Below are 18828 nucleotides of genomic sequence, written 5' to 3'. Positions count from 1 at the left end.
CTCTGTGCTGTATACTACGTTGCTGTGCAATATACTATGTGGCTGGGCAATATACTACGTGAGTGGCCAATATACTACGTGACTAGGCAGTATACTACGTGACTGGGCAGTATACTACGTGGCTCTGTGCTGTATACTACGTCGCTGTGCAATATATTACGTCGCTGTGCAATATATTACGTGGCTGTGCAATATACTACGTGGCTGTGCAATATACTACGTGGCTGGGCAATATACTACGTGGCTGGGAAATATACTACGTCACTTGGCAATATACTACCTGACTGGGCAATATACTACGTGACTGGGCAATATACTACGTCACTGGGCAATATACGTCACTGGGCAATATACTGCATGGCTGGGCAATATACTACGTGACTGGGCAGTATACTACGTGGCTCTGTGCTGTATACTACGTGGCTCTGTGCTGTATGCTACATCGCTGTGCAATATACTACGTGGCTGGGCAATATACTACGTGACTGGCCAATATACTACGTGACTGGGCAGTGTACTACGTGGCTCTGTGCTGTATACTACGTGGCTGTGCAATATACTACGTGGCTGTGCAATATACTACGTGGCTGTGCAATATACTACGTGGCTGTGCAATATACTACGTGGCTGTGCAATATACTACGTGGCTGTGCAATATACTACGTGGCTGTGCAATATACTACGTGGCTGTGCAATATACTACGTGGCTGTGCAATATACTACGTGGCTCTGTGCTGTATGCTACGTCGCTGTGCAATATACTACGTGGCTGGGCAATATACTACGTGACTGGCCAATATACTACGTGACTGGCCAATATACTACGTGACTGGGCAGTGTACTACGTGGCTCTGTGCTGTATACTACGTGGCTGTGCAATATACTACGTGGCTGTGCAATATACTACGTGGCTGTGCAATATACTACGCGGCTGTGCAATATACTACGCGGCTGTGCAATATACTACGCGGCTGTGCAATATACTACGCGGCTGTGCAATATACTACGCGGCTGTGCAATATACTACGCGGCTGTGCAATATACTACGCGGCTGTGCAATATACTACGTGGCTGTGCAATATACTACGTGGCTGTGCAATATACTACGTGGCTGTGCAATATACTACGTCACTGGGAAATATACTACCTGACTGGGCAATATACTACGTGACTGGGCAATATGCTACGTGGCTGGGCAATATACTACGTGGCTGTGCAATATACTACGTGGCTGTGCAATATACTACGTGGCTCTGTGCTGTATGCTACGTCGCTGTGCAATATACTACGTGGCTGGGCAATATACTACGTGACTGGCCAATATACTACGTGACTGGGCAGTGTACTACGTGGCTCTGTGCTGTATACTACGTGGCTGTGCAATATACTACGTCGCTGTGCAATATACTACGTGGCTGTGCAATATACTACGTGGCTGTGCAATATACTACGTGGCTGTGCAATATACTACGTGGCTGTGCAATATACTACGCGGCTGTGCAATATACTACGCGGCTGTGCAATATACTACGCGGCTGTGCAATATACTACGCGGCTGTGCAATATACTACGTGGCTGTGCAATATACTACGTGGCTGGGCAATATACTACGTCACTGGGAAATATACTACCTGACTGGGCAATATACTACGTGACTGGGCAATATGCTACGTGGCTGGGCAATATACTGCGTGGCTGGGCAATATACTGCGTGGCTGGGCAATATACTACGTGGCTGGGCAGGCAATATACTATGTCACTGGGCAATATACTACGTGACTGGGCAATATACTGCGTGGCTGGGCAATATACTACGTCACTGTGCAATATACTACGTAGCTGAGCAATATACTACGTGGTTGGCAATATACTACGTGGCTGGGCAATATACTACGTAGATGGGCAATATACTACGTGGTTGGCAATATACTACGTGGCTGGGCAATATACTACGTAGCTGGGCAATATACTACGTGGCTGGGCAATATACTACGTGGTTGGCAATATACTACGTAGCTGGGCAATATACTACGTGGTTGGCAATATACTACGTGGACGTGCATATTCTAGAATACCCGATGCGTTAGAATCGGGCCACCATCTAGTCAAATCATATCCATTCTTCAAAATTTAGATTGCAGTATTCATATCATGAAATTGTTCAGACATTACAGAGGAAACAACACAGAGGTAGTGCATTTTACATGTAATGTCCACGGGATGAGGAAAAACATCAACTCTCTTCCCCATGACAATAATGGAAAACAGCTCTGTTTTATTATGCAGAAGGTTCTGGAAAAACACCTCAGGGCAGCAGCCAATGACTGCAGCTCTATAGTCACATAGAAGGGGGTGGAGCCAAGTCCTGTGAGTGAGTTTTTCATTTGAAGAGGCAGTTGGTCACACATCTTGAGAAGAGGAAGCCATTTTGTAGGTGTAGCAATTACTTACCTTCTCCCTGCCCGCTTTGCTTAAAAAGGGGACTGACACGATAAGGGGAGCTAATAGTCTTCATATGAGGAAGACTGCCATTGCACCTCTAGGAGGAAGAATTACCTCAGGGCAGAAACAGAGTACAGTGCTGAAGAAGAAATATTCAGACTTAATAAAACCAGAGGTTACTAAGAACTGCCAGTCTGCAGGTACACCGCAATCATCAACCGTGAGTGTAATCCTGTACCTCAGTTTCCTGCTGTTTGCAAATAATAATTTGTCCCATTACCTTCAGTAAAAAGACTTCTATTTTAAACTAGATGGTGGCCCGATTCTAACGCATCGGGTATTCTAGAATATGTATATAGCAGCCACATAGTATATAACACAGGCCACGACATATTCTTGAATACCCGATGCGTTAATACAGGCCACGCAGAATATAACAGTGGCCAAGCAGTATATGACACAGCCCAAACAGTATATAACACAGCCCACGCAGTATATAACATTGCCCACATAGTATATAACACTGGCCACATAGTATATAGCAGCCATGCAGTATATAACCCAGCCCACACAGTATATAACACTGCCCACACAGTATATAACACTGCCCACGTAGTATATAGCAGCCATGTAGTATATAACGCAGTGCACACAGTATATAACACTGCCCACGTAGTATATAGCAGCCATGTAGTATATAACGCAGCCCACGCAGTATATAACATTGCCCACACAGTATATAACATTGCCCACACAGTATATAACACTGCCCATGTAGTACATAGCAGCCATATAGTATGTATCGCAGCCCACGTAGTATATAGCAATGTGGGCACTATATGCGTGGTTAAAAAAGACTTAAAATAAAAATAAACATATACTCACCCTCCAAAGGCCAATTGAAGTCCTGGTACCTGTGTGCGGTGCACGTGGCAGCTTCCGGTCCCAAGGTTGGTATGAGCGCAGGACCTGTGATGACGTCGCGGTCACATGACCGTGACGTCATGGAAGGTCCTTCTCGCTTAGCATCTTTGGAACCGGAACCTGTCGCTTGCACTGCCGAGGACAGAGCGCACGTCAGAGGGTGAGAATAGCCTTTTTTTTTTTTAATTATTATTATTTATTATTTTTAACATTAGATCGTTTTACTATTGATGCTGCATACGCAGCATCAATAGTAAAAAGTTGGTCACACAGGGTTAATAGCTGCGTTAATGGAGTGCTTTATACTGCGGCATAACGCAGTCCATTAACCCTGTGTGAGGGCTGACTGGAGGGGCGTATGGAGCGGGCACTGACTGCGGGGAGGAAGGAGCGGCCATTTTGCTGCTGGACTGTGCCCGTCGCTGATTGGTCGTGGGTGTTTTGCCACGACCAATCAGCGACTTGGATTTCTATGACAGGTAGAGGCCGCGAACAATGAATATCTGTGACGGACAGACAGACGGAAGTGACCCTTAGACAATTATATAGTAGATTGTTACGTCCGCTTCATGACTGGGGCTCAAATGCACCAACTACTACCACCATCAGCAAAATCTTCTGCCTAGAGGCAGTTACTGTGCAAACATAGTATTGTGGAGTTTCCTGTGTGTGTAATTTGAGAAGGAAAGACTTCTCCTGACACAAAGCTTGGCCACCGTAAGATACATCATACCCTGTCAGGAGTACAACCCTCAGCCATACACCACATGAGTATGCCACACTTACAAGCAGAGGATAGCTGCCGGAATACTCACTGCTCCCCACACCCGGGAGCTATAGGAGAATATTCATAGCTCTTTAATAGCGGGCACAGTAGCTGGCTTCCTGTGGCTGGGCTATAAAGTGTGCCAGCTATTTAAGAGAATGAATATACAATGCTCTCCACTCCCATGGTCATGGAGAGCAGTGAATATTCATTTCCTTAAGTAGCGGGCACACTACAGAGCCCAACTTGCTGCATGTCCGGTTAAAGGGGAAATTAATATTCACTGCTCTCCACACCCATGGGCGTGGAGAACAGTGAATATTCATTTCTCTTTAGCAGCGGTCAGTGTTAGCTACAGCAGTTGGCTCCTGCCTCCTGTGACCCGCAGCTCCATCGCTGCTGCTCTCCCACCTCCCCATCCAGTACATCATTTCAAATGAATGTGCATCTAAATACCCACATTCAGCCGAAATAAAATGCTGGCATCGGCGGCTCCCTAAACCAGGCAGGGATGGCCAAGGGGTCTACAGTGCCTGAAGCAGCCTTGGGGTCTGCATGTGGCCTGCGGGCCACGCATTTGAGACCCCTGATTTAATGAGTATGAGACCTGTCGTAAGGATCAAGTGGTTGAAATTCAATCGTCCAATCTATTTGGTGGAGAGATACTGTAAGCCTGTGTCAGAAGATTCTGGCAGCTTCTCACTCGTAGAAAACAGGAAAGCGCGGCCAGATGAAGGGTTCCTGTGTACAGGGGTGCCAATAGTGATGGTGGACAGCCGAATGCTAGCTGTAGGTCAACAGCTTTCTAATGTGTATGGTAAGCTTTAAATGTTTTATTGTACCTAACCTGTGTCTCCTTGAATATGTTCTTCACCATAGGCTTGCTTTATGAAAAGACAATAAAAATAAGCATACTTCCCTCCCCTTCTGCAGCGCTGCTCCTCCACCACTACCTGTCTTTATTGACAAGCTGCAGTGGCAGTTTCGGGACTAAAGCTCAAGACGGGGCAGGAGTAGGGCGCAGCTATATAGAGGCCCCCCATGACTGCATTTGGCCGGGAGGTTTTTCAAATAAATGCTAAGGGTCGTGATAGGTGGATGGTAGCGGGGGGAGGAGCTTTAAGCAGGGGGGATCTGGGGTGTGGGAAAACCGCCATTCTATCCCATATCCACAGAGGAAGCAGACACGTACCTGATGGAGTCGGCAGAAGCGTTGATGGCCCGGCTGCAGGAGGTGGCTCGGTCCAAGAGGGGAGGTTGGCTTGCAGCCCAGCTGTCCTCTATACTCGGCGCGGCAGAACGAGCTGGAGTGGGCGCAAGGGGCAGGAGGACCAGGCCCCCAGAAAGACTTTCGCCTGAGGTGGCGGCGCGTGGCAGGCGCAGGCTCCGGAGCCCCTCCAGGGACCCTGCGGGCGGTGAGTGCGGCGGAGCGGTCCCCCCCTGCCGCGCCCGCTCTGGCAGGAATCCATCTACCCGGCCTGCATGCGCCCGTCGACAAGCGCCGAACACCGCTGCTGCTGCAGTGAGCGCCGGACCGGAAGGGTGGCCTAAGCAAGCCAGGCAGCACGCAGCCGGCGCCATCTCGGAATCCCAGGGCAGGGGGCGGTCGGCAGCAGCACTTGGCGGGACACAGCCAGTCCCGATAGCAGCAGCGAGGATCCACTACCTGCGGCAGGTACCTCTGGTGGTGCTCCCTCCAGAGGCCTGCCAGGCACAACACCAGGCGCCGACAAGCAGCAAGCAGGCAGCAGCAGGGCGCCCCCCCGCTGCCTGAATCCAGCGTTCAGTGTAGGGATGATGGTGAGGCAGGCAGCAGTGTCGAGGCTGCCTGCCTGTCAGTGTGGGAGGGTCCACAACCGGGCTGGCCTGTCCGGGTCTGATCATCAAGACCGGTCCAGGTCACCTGTGAGGTCGGCAGGGCGTAGAGCTTCACGCACCCGGACCCCCTCTGGCGATGAGGAGACTGGGGGAACTGGCTGTGGACGGAGAAGTTTGTCAGTCCAGCAGTATCAACACGCTCGGGTCCTCCCTGGTGACGAGGAGGCCAGGGGTGCAGGCCTGGGGCAGAGAGGTCTGGCGGTGCATCGGTCGCAGCACGCTCGGATCCCCCCTGGTGACGAGGAGGCCAGGGGCGCGGGTCTGGGGCAGCAGCGTACCGAGGAGGAGGTGGCGTCCGGCAGCGAGCGTCGCGGAGGGATGGAGCAGCAGGGATCCGGAGGTTCGGCTGGCGGGGACACAGCACCCGCGCAGCTGAGTGAGTATGATTCCATGTCTTGTTTGTTGCCCGCAGGGGTCAGGTTGCAGGAGGCTAGGGGGGGTCAGGCGGTAGGGAGTGTGGAGCAGGGTGGGCCTATTGTGGTGGAGGTGCCAGGCCTGCAGGATATCTTGCACAGTATGTCGCAAATTCTGCGGAGGTTAGATGGTGGGGCGGCAACTGGGGCCGTTACGTTGCCAGTGGGGGCATGGATGACAGGGCAAGGGGTAGAGCCCCAGTCGGGAAGTTTATTTTTAAGTCCTGATCGGGTAGCTGAGGCCGCATCCTCAGGTGTATCCGTTTCGGTTCAGACAGAAAAGGAGGAAGGGGACGTGGTTAAATTAGATGATAGAGCAAAAGGGGAAGTTTACGTGTGCTTTGAAGGGCCTTTGGGAGCTCATTTGAAAGAGGAGGTAAAAGAGAAGATTTGGCGGGATGAGTATGTGGAGATTTTTTCCCTTCTCCCGTTGGAAAAGTTTAATTTAGATGAAGGGAAAAAAGATGATAGCAAAAACGAGGGGGAAGAAAAGCGGAGGTGGAGATTAATTCCGCAGACATTTGTAAATTGGCTGCAGGCATTTGCAAGATTGGCGAGTGTGGTGGGGGAGAAGTCGCCTGAAAATTGCTCGGGATTGTTTTGTTATTTAGACTCGAATGGGGAAGTGCATCGTACCTATGGTGGTCAGACATGGCTGTGGTATGATGAGCAGTTTAGGCAGAGGAAGGCGGTGAGGCCGGAAATTAGGTGGGACCAGAAGGATATATAGGGCTCAGGTTGAAGGTTATGGCCCCAGCCAAGCATGGGCAGTCCTTTCATGGGGGTAGAGGTGGTGGTAACCAGCAGGCGGGACACGGAAGCGGTAGCCAGGGGGCACAGGGATCAAAGGAAAAATCCGGAACATGCTGGCAGTTTAATGACGGCCAGTGTAAATACGGGAGTACCTGGAAGTTTAAGCATGTGTGTTCTCATTGTAACGGAAGCTCCCACGGGGCCTCAAAATGTTTCAAAAAAGGGAAAGGAAAGCCATCGATGGGTGCCGGTCAAGGGGGAGACCCTGGTGAGACTTCAAGAGATGGCCCCCTTTCTAAATAGGTACCCTGATCAAGTGAATGCTGGTGTTATTTTTCAGATGGTTTTAAGATTCCCCCTCCGGGTCACTAGGTTCCTTTCTCGATTTAGAATTTGCGGTCGGCAATGTTGCATGCCGAGGTTGTTGATGTTAAGCTTAAAAAAAAGAAGTGGAGCTGGGTAGGAGGTCTGGTCCATTTTTGCATCCGCCAACTGAAGGGATGGTTGTTTCCCCTTTGGGGGTGGTGCCCAAAAAAGAGCCGAATAAATTTTGTTTGATTCAGCATTTGTCATACCCAAAAGGCCTGTTGGTGAACGATGGCATCGCACAAGAGTTGTGCTCCGTGGAATATACATCGTTTGATGCGGCGGTACAGTGGGTGAGGAGGTACGGCCTTCCGTTTGCTTCCGGTACACCCGGACAGTGTTCCGTTGTTAGTTTGTTTTTGGAATGGTGGTTACTATTTGGATAGATGTTTGCCAATGGGTTGCGCAATTTCTTGTTCCTTGTTCGAGACGTTCAGTACCTTCTTGGAGTGGGTGGTTAGGGATGTTGCAGGAGTTCAGTCAGTTATTCATTATCTGGATAATTTTTTGTTTATTGGTCCGCCTGATTCTGCATTGTCCAGGAATGCGTTAACGGCCATGTTTTGGGTTGTTGAGCGTTTTGGGGTTCCATTAGCGAAGGAAAAGATGGAAGTTCCTAGTACCGTTTTGAGTTTTCTGGGTATGCTAATTGATTCAGAGAGAATGGAGTGTCGGTTACCGGAAGATAAGCTGGCCCTGCTGCAACAAGAGGTGGATAGAGCTAGGAGGATGCGGAAGCTGACTTTGAAAGAGTTGCAGTCTCTGTTGGGTAGGTTGAATTTCATGTGCAGGATCATGCCCATGGGCAGGATATTTTGTCACAGGTTGTCGGTTGCGACGGAAGGTGTGAAGGCGCCACACCATTTAATTCGTTTGAATAAGGAGCACAGGGACGATTTGATAGTGTGGCAAAGTTTTTTGAAAAATTACAATGGTGCGGTCCTTGATTCAACAGGAGATATTAGCCAATTTTGACTGCGAGATTTACAGCGACCCAGCCGGTGCGGCGGGTTATGGGGCCTATTGCAAGGGAAGATGGTGTGCGGGACAGTGGCTGGAGTCTTGGAGGAAGTTGGGCCTTACAAAAAACCTGGCTTTGTTGGAATTGTTTCCTATTATCGTGGCGGTTTCCATTTGGGGAGGAATGTTCGCTAACAGGAGGGTTCATTTTCATTGCGACAATATGAGCGTGGTGTCGGTGATTAACAGTTTATCGGCTTCGTCCCCCCCGGTGATCAAGTTGGTGAGGGAGCTGGTTCTCAGGTGTTTGGAGCTGAATGCTTGTATTTCTGCGGTTCATGTGCCAGGTGTCCAGAATTCAATAGCGGATGCATTGTCTTGTTTTCAGTGGGACCGTTTTTCGGGAATTGGCGCCGGACGCAGAGGTCTCGGGAGAGGAATGCCCTTTGCATCTCTGGAACGTGATTATGGATGAGCAGGACAGTTGATTCAGGAGTCTGTTACAAGCCAAACCTGGTCATCATACGAAGCCTCGTGGTGGGTATGGCAAAATTGGGTGTCTTGTTGGGGTGTTATTTTTGATTGGCAAGGCGGCCGAGGTAGGTTGGTCAATTTCTAAAGTGAATAAATTCGTGGCTGGACTTGCTTTTGGTTTCAAGTTGCAGGGGTTGGCGGATGTTACAAAAACTTTTTTGGTTAGACAGGCACTAAGGGGCTTTAGAAGAGGTAATCAGACGCTTGATAGGCGGAATCCGATTTCATTCAGCCTTTTGGAACGGTTGGGTGGAGTTTTGGAGTCTATTTGTTGTTCCAATTTTGAGTTGGCGTTGTTTCGACTTGCCTTTTCTTTAGCCTTTTTTGGGGCCATGCGAGTTGGTGAGCTTGTGTCAGGCTCCAGGGACAGGGCAGGCGGTTTGTTGGCAGAGGATGTGGATTTCTGGACGGGGGGTATTGTGTTTTGGATTCGACGTTCTAAAACTGACCAGCTTGGAAGAGGAAAACGCGTGGTGTTGGGGAGTGTTAACGGGTCGTTGATGTGCCCGAGACAGTGCCTGGAAGCGTATTGGCACTTGTGGTCAGGTAGAGCTGGTCCTTTGTTGTGTCACGCGGGGAGGGTCATTTTTGTCTCGTTTCCAGTTTATTGCGGTATTAAAACGGGGTTTGCAAGAGTTGGGCCTTCCCCCGGATAGGTTCGGGTCGCATTCCTTTAGGGCTGCATCAGAGGCTGATAGTTTGGGTTTAGGTGCAGATACAATAAGGAGAATTGGTAGGTGGACTTCGGACCGCTACTTAACTTGTGTGTGTCACTAATTATTGGGTAGCGTGGCATGATATTGTGTTGAAGTTGATTGTTATCATATATCTTGTTGCAGGTGGTTCCCCCTATTTAGCCTGGATCTTTGTACATTCGTTTGTGCATTGGGGGGGCGTTGCGTGCCGATGTCAGGCCGGACGGTATGCAACTGAGTTTTAGTAGGCAGCAACTGGTCTTTCTTTGGTTGGGTTTTAGAGGGATGGTTTGGAGTAGGGTTCTTTCTGAATTTTCCAGGGCAGTTAGTTTGGATAGACAGGCCGGCATTTTGGTTGTGCATATGGGGGAGAATGATTCGGGGGTAAGGCCGGTTAGAGAATTAATCAGAGATATACGGTTCGATCTCTTGAGGTTGTGGATATAGTTTCCGGGAGTGTTGATCGTGTGGTCGGATATTGTGCCTAGGAAGAGGTGAAGGGTAGCTAGATCTCTGAAGGGGATTAACAGAGCTAGGGTAAAATTAAACAGGGCAGTATTGGGTTTTGTTTCCAGAAATGGGGGTATTCGCGTCAGGCATTTTGAATTGGAATCGGGGGTTGGTAATTACTGGATTTGTGGACATTGGCATTACAAGAAGGGGAGGAAAGAGCATTGGTGGCGTTAGGGCACTCACGAGCCTGAGGTGGTCAGGGCTGATCGTGGTTGATGGGGTGGTGGGGGTTCTTGGAGTTGACGCTGATTGGTAGGGGGAAGGAATTGTAACATAATTACAGGCAATTGAAAATGGTGTGGGGTTTGATCTGGCATTTGGTATGGGCTCTGGACGGGGTTTTACCCTGGGAGCTTTTGGTAGTTTCTCTTCCCGGAACGGGATGTACGGTGCCCTCGAGCTGGTGATGTACGGCTGAGGGTAACATGGTGGTCGATCTTCATTTTGGGGTGTTGCCAGATTTAGATCCAAGAACCCTCCCCTCGTATTTATATATATACTGATTGTATTACTGTTTATGTTATTGTTTTGTTAATAAAAGTTGGCCGCTGTGGCCAAATTATCCAAAGAACATAAATGGTTGTGTTTTTACCTAAGGAATGGGTTGGGGACAGTATGTCGGGGTTTGTTGGTATTTAGGTTTACGCCCGAAGGAAAAACCGTATTCGGCATACGCGGTCAAGTGACCGCTGCAGCCAATTTTTGGGTTCAGCAATATCATGTCAACTATATCATCATCATTTAGTACAGTGATTGACTGCAGTGGTTACATGAGCAACAGTTGTAATATAACTGCCCCATAATGTAATTTTGTTTTGGTAGCGGTGGGCTAGTTATGCTTATTTTAATTTTTGTTACCTCAAAACAAAAAGAAAAAAAAAAAACAGCAAAAATATATTCATAGAAAACCCTTTAGTAGATTGAATGTACAAGACTATACAATATTAAATAGGTGCAATAAAGGTGCCTTTACGAAGCTTCACACTTGGATTTGGAGATTCTCCCTCCTGTTATGTCCTCCCCTAATAGAATACAGCTTAACTATGTTTCCAAAACAGAAACACTCCCTTTGAAAGTTGAATGCATATAGGCTGCATGTCAGCACAAGTAATAACTGTGGCTCTAGATTGTAAATACACCAGTTGCTAATGCATGGTGCCAGGTTAAAATTCACCCACAGGTGTAATGTGAAGCTCAATTAATTTTCATTAATAAATGACTGGATCAACTTAGAATTCATCACTACCAGCCATTTTAAATCTAGGAATAACTAAACAAACACTTCTGGTTAAAAAATAATTCAGTTTATTTTAGTGTGTTTTTTTTTTTGGATGGGGGGGCATCTTAACAGCGTTATTATGCTGTCCGGCACCTGCACACATCTGAATGAGGCGGGAAGAAAATGATCTTTATTCTCCCTGCCAGCATTCGGTATTCAGTCATAGGGGCGGGGTCACAGTTACAGCATCCGCTCTTTATACTCAGAGCGTGACTGAACCAGCGCTGGCACCGCCCTACCCCATGACTGAATATCGAATGCTGGTGGGGAGAATAAAGATCATTTTCTCCCCGCTGCACTCGGCTACGTGCAGGCACCGGACAGCATCATAACGCTGTTAACCTGCAGATCAACCGCATATCTGTAGGTGAACAACGTTATTCCTGGTTGATAGGTTTCCTTTACGGAAACAAGAAATGTTGTGCCTGATGCTGCATATTACAGTCTGATGTGCTAGAACTATCCAGTAATCTGTTGGTTAATACAAACTGTGTGTCCCCCGAGTTATGTGCGGAGCCTCCGGTAGATGGAGGCCTGAAGACAGCGGAGGCCTGTGGCCTACACGTTAGTGTGATGCACCCCACACTATGCAGCACATTGGGACTGGGACACGATTTTCCTGTAAAGTGCAGGGGCGATGTGAAGCAGCAGCTCTCTCATGGCTACCGCTTGCGGTCACTTTACATACGGTTGGTACATTTTGATAACTTTGTGCTTTTCATATACCAAGATGTTCTCAGAGGAAATGCAGCGCTGAGAACTATAGCAAGAGAGTTCCCTCCCCCACACACAGCTAAGGAAACATACAAAGCACAACGATACTCATCCTATATTCTGCGGATACTGCAGAACCCGACACTCAGTGACACTGCATGTATGACATTACTGCCACTTTGCTTGCCTTAAATAGTGAAACATGAGCTTGTGGGAGAAAATCATGACAATGGCTATAACAGTGTTGACAACCAATGTAGACAAGAAAAAAAAAATAAAAAAAAATTAGAGAGCATTTTTTCTAGACAAAATCAAAAACCAAAATGGAAAATAAAGTGCTGTACATACAGTTTGCAAAATATTATGTATTATGAAATTTATAGTTTAACCCCTTACCGACCTCCGCCGTACTATTAGGGTATGTTTCCGGGTTCAGGATTGCATCAGGATTTGACGCAGGTAAAATCTGCACCAAATCTGCACCTGATGTCACTGGCAGGTCACCTGCGTTTTTCATGCGGATTTGTGTGTGTTTTTGTAAGCTCAATAAGATATACAAAAAAAAAAAAGAATGGTTATGTCATTTCTTGTCCAACCTTTTCATTTACATACTCCATTCAAGAATAATGTTTACACACAGACAGATGATAGATAACATATAGATGATAGATAATAGATAGATCTATCGTATCTATCTATCTATCTACCTATCATATCTATTATCTATCTATAAATATATCTATAGATAGCTAGATAGATATATGATAAATAATACTAAGCCTGATGTTTAGTATATCTATGTATCTATAGATATATCTACCGTATCTATAAATATATCTATAGATAGACAACTATATATATAGGTGGATAATCTAAGGGTCTGTTTGACTGTAAAGGAAATCCCACGTCAATGATTGGTCGCGGCAGCCGCCCGTGACCAATCAGCGACAGGCGCAGTCCGACCGCAAATTGGCGCAGGATATAAACCACGCTTCGCTGATTGGTTGCGGATGGCTGGGTGCGACCAATCAGTGATATTTTGTAAATAAGCTACATACATATTCTAGAATACCCGATGCGTTAGAATCGGGCCACCATCTAGTAGATATGTAATAGCAAGGCCGATGTTTATTAATGAACGTTTAATTTAAAAAATAAAAAAAAACATGTGAAAAAAATGGCGTGGGCTCCCGCACAATTTTCTGCACCAGAGGGGGAAAGCCGACGGCCGGGGGCCAATATTTGTAGCCTGGGAAGGGGGTAATACCCATGGCCCCTCTCTAGGCTATGAATATCAGCCAGCAGCTGTCTGCGTAGCCTTCACTGGCTATTAAATTAGGGGGACCCCCCCAAAAAATGACCTGGGGTCCCCCTATATTTTATAGCCAGAAAGGCAATGCAGACAGCTGCGGGTTGATATTCATAGCCTAGAGGGGGGGCCAAGGTTATTGCCCACCCCCCCCGGCTACAAATACCAGCCCCCAGCCGCCCCAGAAATGGCGCATCTATAAGATGCGCCAATTCCGGCACTTAGCCCTCTCTTCCCAGTCCCCTGCAGCGGTGGGATATGGGGTAATAAGGGCTTAATGTCACCTTGCTATGGTAAGGTGACATTAAGCCCGGTTAATAATGGAGAGGCGTCAATAAGACGCCTAAACATTACTAATCCTATAGTAGTGAAAGGGTTAAAAAATAAAGACACAGCCAGAAAAAAGTATTTTAATATTCTTAATTTAACCATACTTGCCATACTCGATCGGCTGCAAAAAAATTAAAATAATAAACCAACCGCATACTACCTTTCCGCCGTAGTCTAACTAATAATCCCACGACGATCTCCCCCATAGAACAGAGACATCGGGGCTGTCACTGCTCTATAGACCTCCAGTGACACACTGACATCAGACAATGGCTCCTGCTGTGTATCACTGAGGTTACCTTAGTTCAGGGTCTCACTTTATGTCAAAGCTGCATGGGAATTTTCCCACACAGCAGTGCCACAAGTGAGACTAGGGACTATTTCTCACAGGGGCGTAGGAATACATTGCTGAAGGATACCTTCTGTCATTGTATTCCTGGAGCCCCTGGAGAGCGGTCGCATCAGCTGATTTGGCTGCTCTCCAGTGGAGATCGTCGTGGGACACTCGTTTTAATTGGATTTCTGCGGATCGGGGAGGATATTGTTTGTTTATTTTAATATTTTTTACAGGCGACAATAGCTTCGGGGATCAAGGTGACAAGGTGATGGTGAGTATGTACTCTGTGTTGTATGTCTATGTGTATGTACTGTATGTATGTGTTATATGGTGTATGTTGCATAGTGCATGTTGCATGTCATATGTTGCATGTTGTATGTCGCATGGTGCATGTCGCATGGTGCATGTCGCATGGTGCATGTCGCATGGTGCATGCCGCATGGTGCATGTCGCATGGTGCATGTCGCATGGTGCATGTTGTATGTGCACACAGTCTAAACGAGTCCAGCTCTGCTACATCTGGATGCCTGACATCCAGATGTAGCAGAGCCTGTAGATGATTGCCGGAGATAACTCTCCAGCGATCACCTACACTGCAGCGTTCGCACAATCAGCTGATTGTGAGAAACAGACTAGTGACCGGAGATAACTCCCGATCACGTGCACGGCAGTTCTCACGATAAGATAAGTTATCGCGAGAACTGCAGTGGACGAGGGACTTCCGGTGGTGGGGCAGGTAAGCCCGCATGTAAATTATGAGACATGCGTAGTAAGCTGCATTTACGCAGTTACAACGCATGTGACTAATCATTAGATGCGGTTTTACGGCATCTAATGATTATATATGGGTAAGTTACGGTGTTGCGACGGAGCGTCACCGCATTGTAAACAGGCATGATGCATTCTGAAAAGATGCGCCGCATGTCCGTTTACGCTGGTCTGCCGCATGCGTGTTTTAATGCATAGTGGAGATAGGATTTCAGGAAATCCCCTCCACTATGCTGTAACATCTGGACGCTGCGTGTTTGACGCTGCGGCTCTACGCAGCGTCAAACACGCAGCATTTCCTGACCGTGGAAACACACCCTTACTGCAGAGGTCAGATCCCCTGCTTTGATGTGCGCTCCGGCGGTGCGCCCGCATCAAAGCCTAGACATGTCAGCTGTTTTGAACAGCTGACATGTGCCAGCAATAGCAGCGGGTGAAATCGCAATTCACCCGCCGCTATTAACTAGTTAAATGCCGCTGTCAAATGCTGACAGCGGCATTTAACCGACTCGCATCGCATTTAATGCTCGCATCGCTGACCTCCATCACATGATCGGGGGTCAGCGATGTGTTGGCATAGTAACCAGAGGTCTCCTTGAGACCTCCATGGTTACTGATGCCACTTGTTGTGAGCGCCACACTGTGGTTGGCGTTCATAGCAAGCCTGTAATTCAGCTACATAGCAGCGATCTGATGATTGCTGCTATGTAGCAGAGCCGATCAGGCTATGCCAGCTTCTAACCTCCCCTGGAGGCTATTGAAGCATGGCAAAAGTAAATAAAAAAGAAAAAATTTTTTAAATCACCCCCATTTCGCCTCATTCAAAATAAAAAAATAAAAAAATTAAACCTACACATATTTGGTATTTCCGCGTTCAGAATCGCCCGATCAATAAAAAAAAGCATTAACCTGATCGCTAAACAGCGTAGTGAGGAAAAAATTGAAAAAGTGCAATGACGGGCGATCAAAAGAACGTATCTGCACCAAAATGGTATAATTAAAAACATCAGCTCGGCACTCAAAAAATAAGCCCTCACCTGTCCCCAGATCACGAAAATTGGAAACGCTACGGGTATCAGAAAATTGCGTAATTTATTTTTTTTTAGCAAAGTTTGGAATTGTTTTTACTATTTAGGTAAAATGTAACCTAGACATGTTTGGTGTCTATGAACTTGTAATGACCTGGAGAATCATAATGGCAGGTCAGTTTTAGCATTTAGTAAACTTAGCAAAAAAGCCAAACAAGTGTGGGATTGCACTTTTTTTGCAATTTCACCGCACTTGTAATTTTTTTCCCGTTTTCTAGTACACGACATGCTAAAACCAATGAAGTCGTTCAAAAGTGCAACTTGTCCCACAAAAAACAAGCCCTCACATGCCATATTGACGAAAAAATAAAAAAAAGTTATGGCTCAGGGATGAAGGGGAGCGAAAAATGAGAAGGCAAAAACGGAAAACGGCAAGGTCTTGAAGGGGTTAAGTTAGGTGTAATAATGAGAGAAATTAAAGATGTGTTGAGCACTTAGTTCACCAGCTGGATCTCGTTTGCAGTCCGCCCCCCCGCCCGGGGGATTTTTTAAGCAGTGACTATCCAATCAATATAAAATGTTTCAGCAAAAATGCCTGTAAAAAAAAGTCATTGTGATCATACCCTTATCCATCAAGTGACAAATGTCTATGGAGCCCATCAATACCAAAATCAGCAAAATTTTTCATTATTACAAAAATCATTCAACCTTTTTGTGTAGATTTTGAAAGTTAAAACGTAGAATGGGAAATTTAAATTTCTAAGATAAAACTGAAGAAGACATACCAGGCAAAATCCGGCCAATAAGAGCATCTAGGAGCCAAAAGGCCTTTTCTTCATCTTTACTAACAAGAATAAGTATCCCAGTGATAAAATTCATACCCTGCAATGAGAAGAAAGCTTGGTAATTCTGGTCATAGTCAACAGAGATGGTGTATGGAGGACATGTATCTGGTATACAATTTAGGTTTAGCAATACTGTACTTTGTCATGTGATATTGCAGTTTTTCATTGCGCAATGCGTATTATGGGCATGAAACTGGTACCTCAGATTGATAGTACACCATAACAGGCTCACTTAATTGGCATTTTTAGATTGTCTGAAATCCACAACGTTGCATGACAATTTTTGTTTTTGATGTCACCATTTAAATTGGAGTGAAAAATCATCTGTGTTGAGTTAGCAACCTGTAGCAGAAGGGCATACTGCCGATCTAAAACTCTGCGCTTATCTTTTCATAGCATGTGTATAGTATTTTGTAAAACTGTTTCAATGCATGGCTCTGTACTATGTTACATACACTACACATAAAAAGTTAGGGATATTTGGCTATCGGGTGAAATTTCAGGATGATGTAAAATTCACTTTAACCTTTTCAGGTGAACTTAATGTGATCATCTCTAAATTTTGAATACACAAGTCCAACTGTTCAGTGTTTCAGTACTTTTTGCACAACTCGCTGTTCTCTAAGGCTACTTTCACACATCAGGTTTTTGGCGCCTTGCTGATTCCAGCGTTTTGCTGCAGAGCCGGATCCGGTGTAATTTGTAAAAACCGTATGGAACAGATCCGGTCCATACGCCTGGCATCCGTTTCTTCAGTTTTTGACACATCCTGTTTTTAAAAACGCCCCTGGGAGGCTCCAAAATGTGATTGGCCCCCTGAAAAATATATATATATATATATACAGCCTTCCTACAGCCCATCAGTCACAGGTTGGAGAGAAGCAAGTGTTTGGAGAGCAAGATGGATGTCGCTATTGCGAATATTCTAAAAATCAACGTGGATTTCACTGTGGAGGCGAATCGCTTGAAAACAATTGTTCTGGAGAAGGAGCGAGAGAGACAAAGCATCATGCGTCTGCGCCGACGGCGTTTGTGGATCCACCCCATCACTGCACAGAGAATGACACGTCGGGTGTTTTCTACACTGTACATGGAGCTACGAGGAGACCCAGAGAAATTTTTCTCATATGTGCGGATGAAAGCGGAGATCTTCGATCTATTGATGGACCGAATTGGACATCTCATCCGAAGGAGTGATACGTATTGCCGATTCCCCATTTCACCAGCGGAGCGTCTGATGGTCACTCTTCGGTAAGCCATTTTTATTGTATCTCATCCTGTAAAGCACACTTTAATGTTGCTGGTATTTTTTTTTTAGAATAGTTTTTAGTGATCTTTTTTATCGTATCTCCTACTGTTTAATGCTGCCTTATAACTAATGTTATTGCTTGTATTTTGTATATTTTTGCCTTGCTTTTATTCACAGCTTCCTTGCAACTGGAGAATCCCTTTTGTCACTACATTTCCAGTTCAGACTTGGGATTTCCACCATCTCTGGAATTGTCAAGCACACCTGCCGTGCACTGTGGAACTCTTTGCATGGTGAATTTATACCACATCCCAGAATGGAGAGTTGGTTGGAAGTAGCCGAGAAATTCCAGCAAGTGTGTCAAATTGCTTGGGCGCAGTGGACGAGAAACATATCCGTATCGTGAAACCGGCTGGTTCTGGCTCGGAATATTTCAACTATAAAAAATATTTCTCCATTGTGCTGATGGCCATAGCCGATGCGGAGTACAAATTTACAGCGGTGGATATTGGGGCGTATGGCCGCTCCAATGATTCCCAAGTTTTCAAACTGTCTGCAATGGGGCATCATCTGTATGGAAACACCTTCCAATCCCCCGCCCCCAGACCACTGCCTCAAATCTCTGGGCCACCAATGCTTTTTGTTTGTGTTGGGGATGAAGCTTTCCAGCTATCGGAACACCTGCTGAAACCCTACTCCAGTAGTGGATGAAAGCAAACTAAAAG

General features: G+C 46.5%; 1 protein-coding gene across 2 annotated transcripts in view; it reads right to left on the bottom strand.

The window, feature by feature from the left end:
- GRTP1 (growth hormone regulated TBC protein 1) overlaps positions 1 to 18828 on the bottom strand; it is a 164027-nt gene that overhangs the window by 54041 nt on the left and 91158 nt on the right. For both annotated transcript variants that reach the window (XM_069757885.1, XM_069757886.1), the window contains exon 6: positions 16795 to 16891. In XM_069757885.1, the coding sequence (XP_069613986.1) occupies positions 16795 to 16891 (97 nt within the window). The remainder of the gene's footprint in view (positions 1 to 16794; positions 16892 to 18828) is intronic.

This window comes from Ranitomeya imitator, chromosome 3 (assembly GCF_032444005.1).
Source record: "Ranitomeya imitator isolate aRanImi1 chromosome 3, aRanImi1.pri, whole genome shotgun sequence".
Classification (NCBI taxonomy): Eukaryota; Metazoa; Chordata; class Amphibia; order Anura; family Dendrobatidae; genus Ranitomeya; species Ranitomeya imitator.
This window is presented reverse-complemented; position numbering and strand designations above follow the sequence as displayed.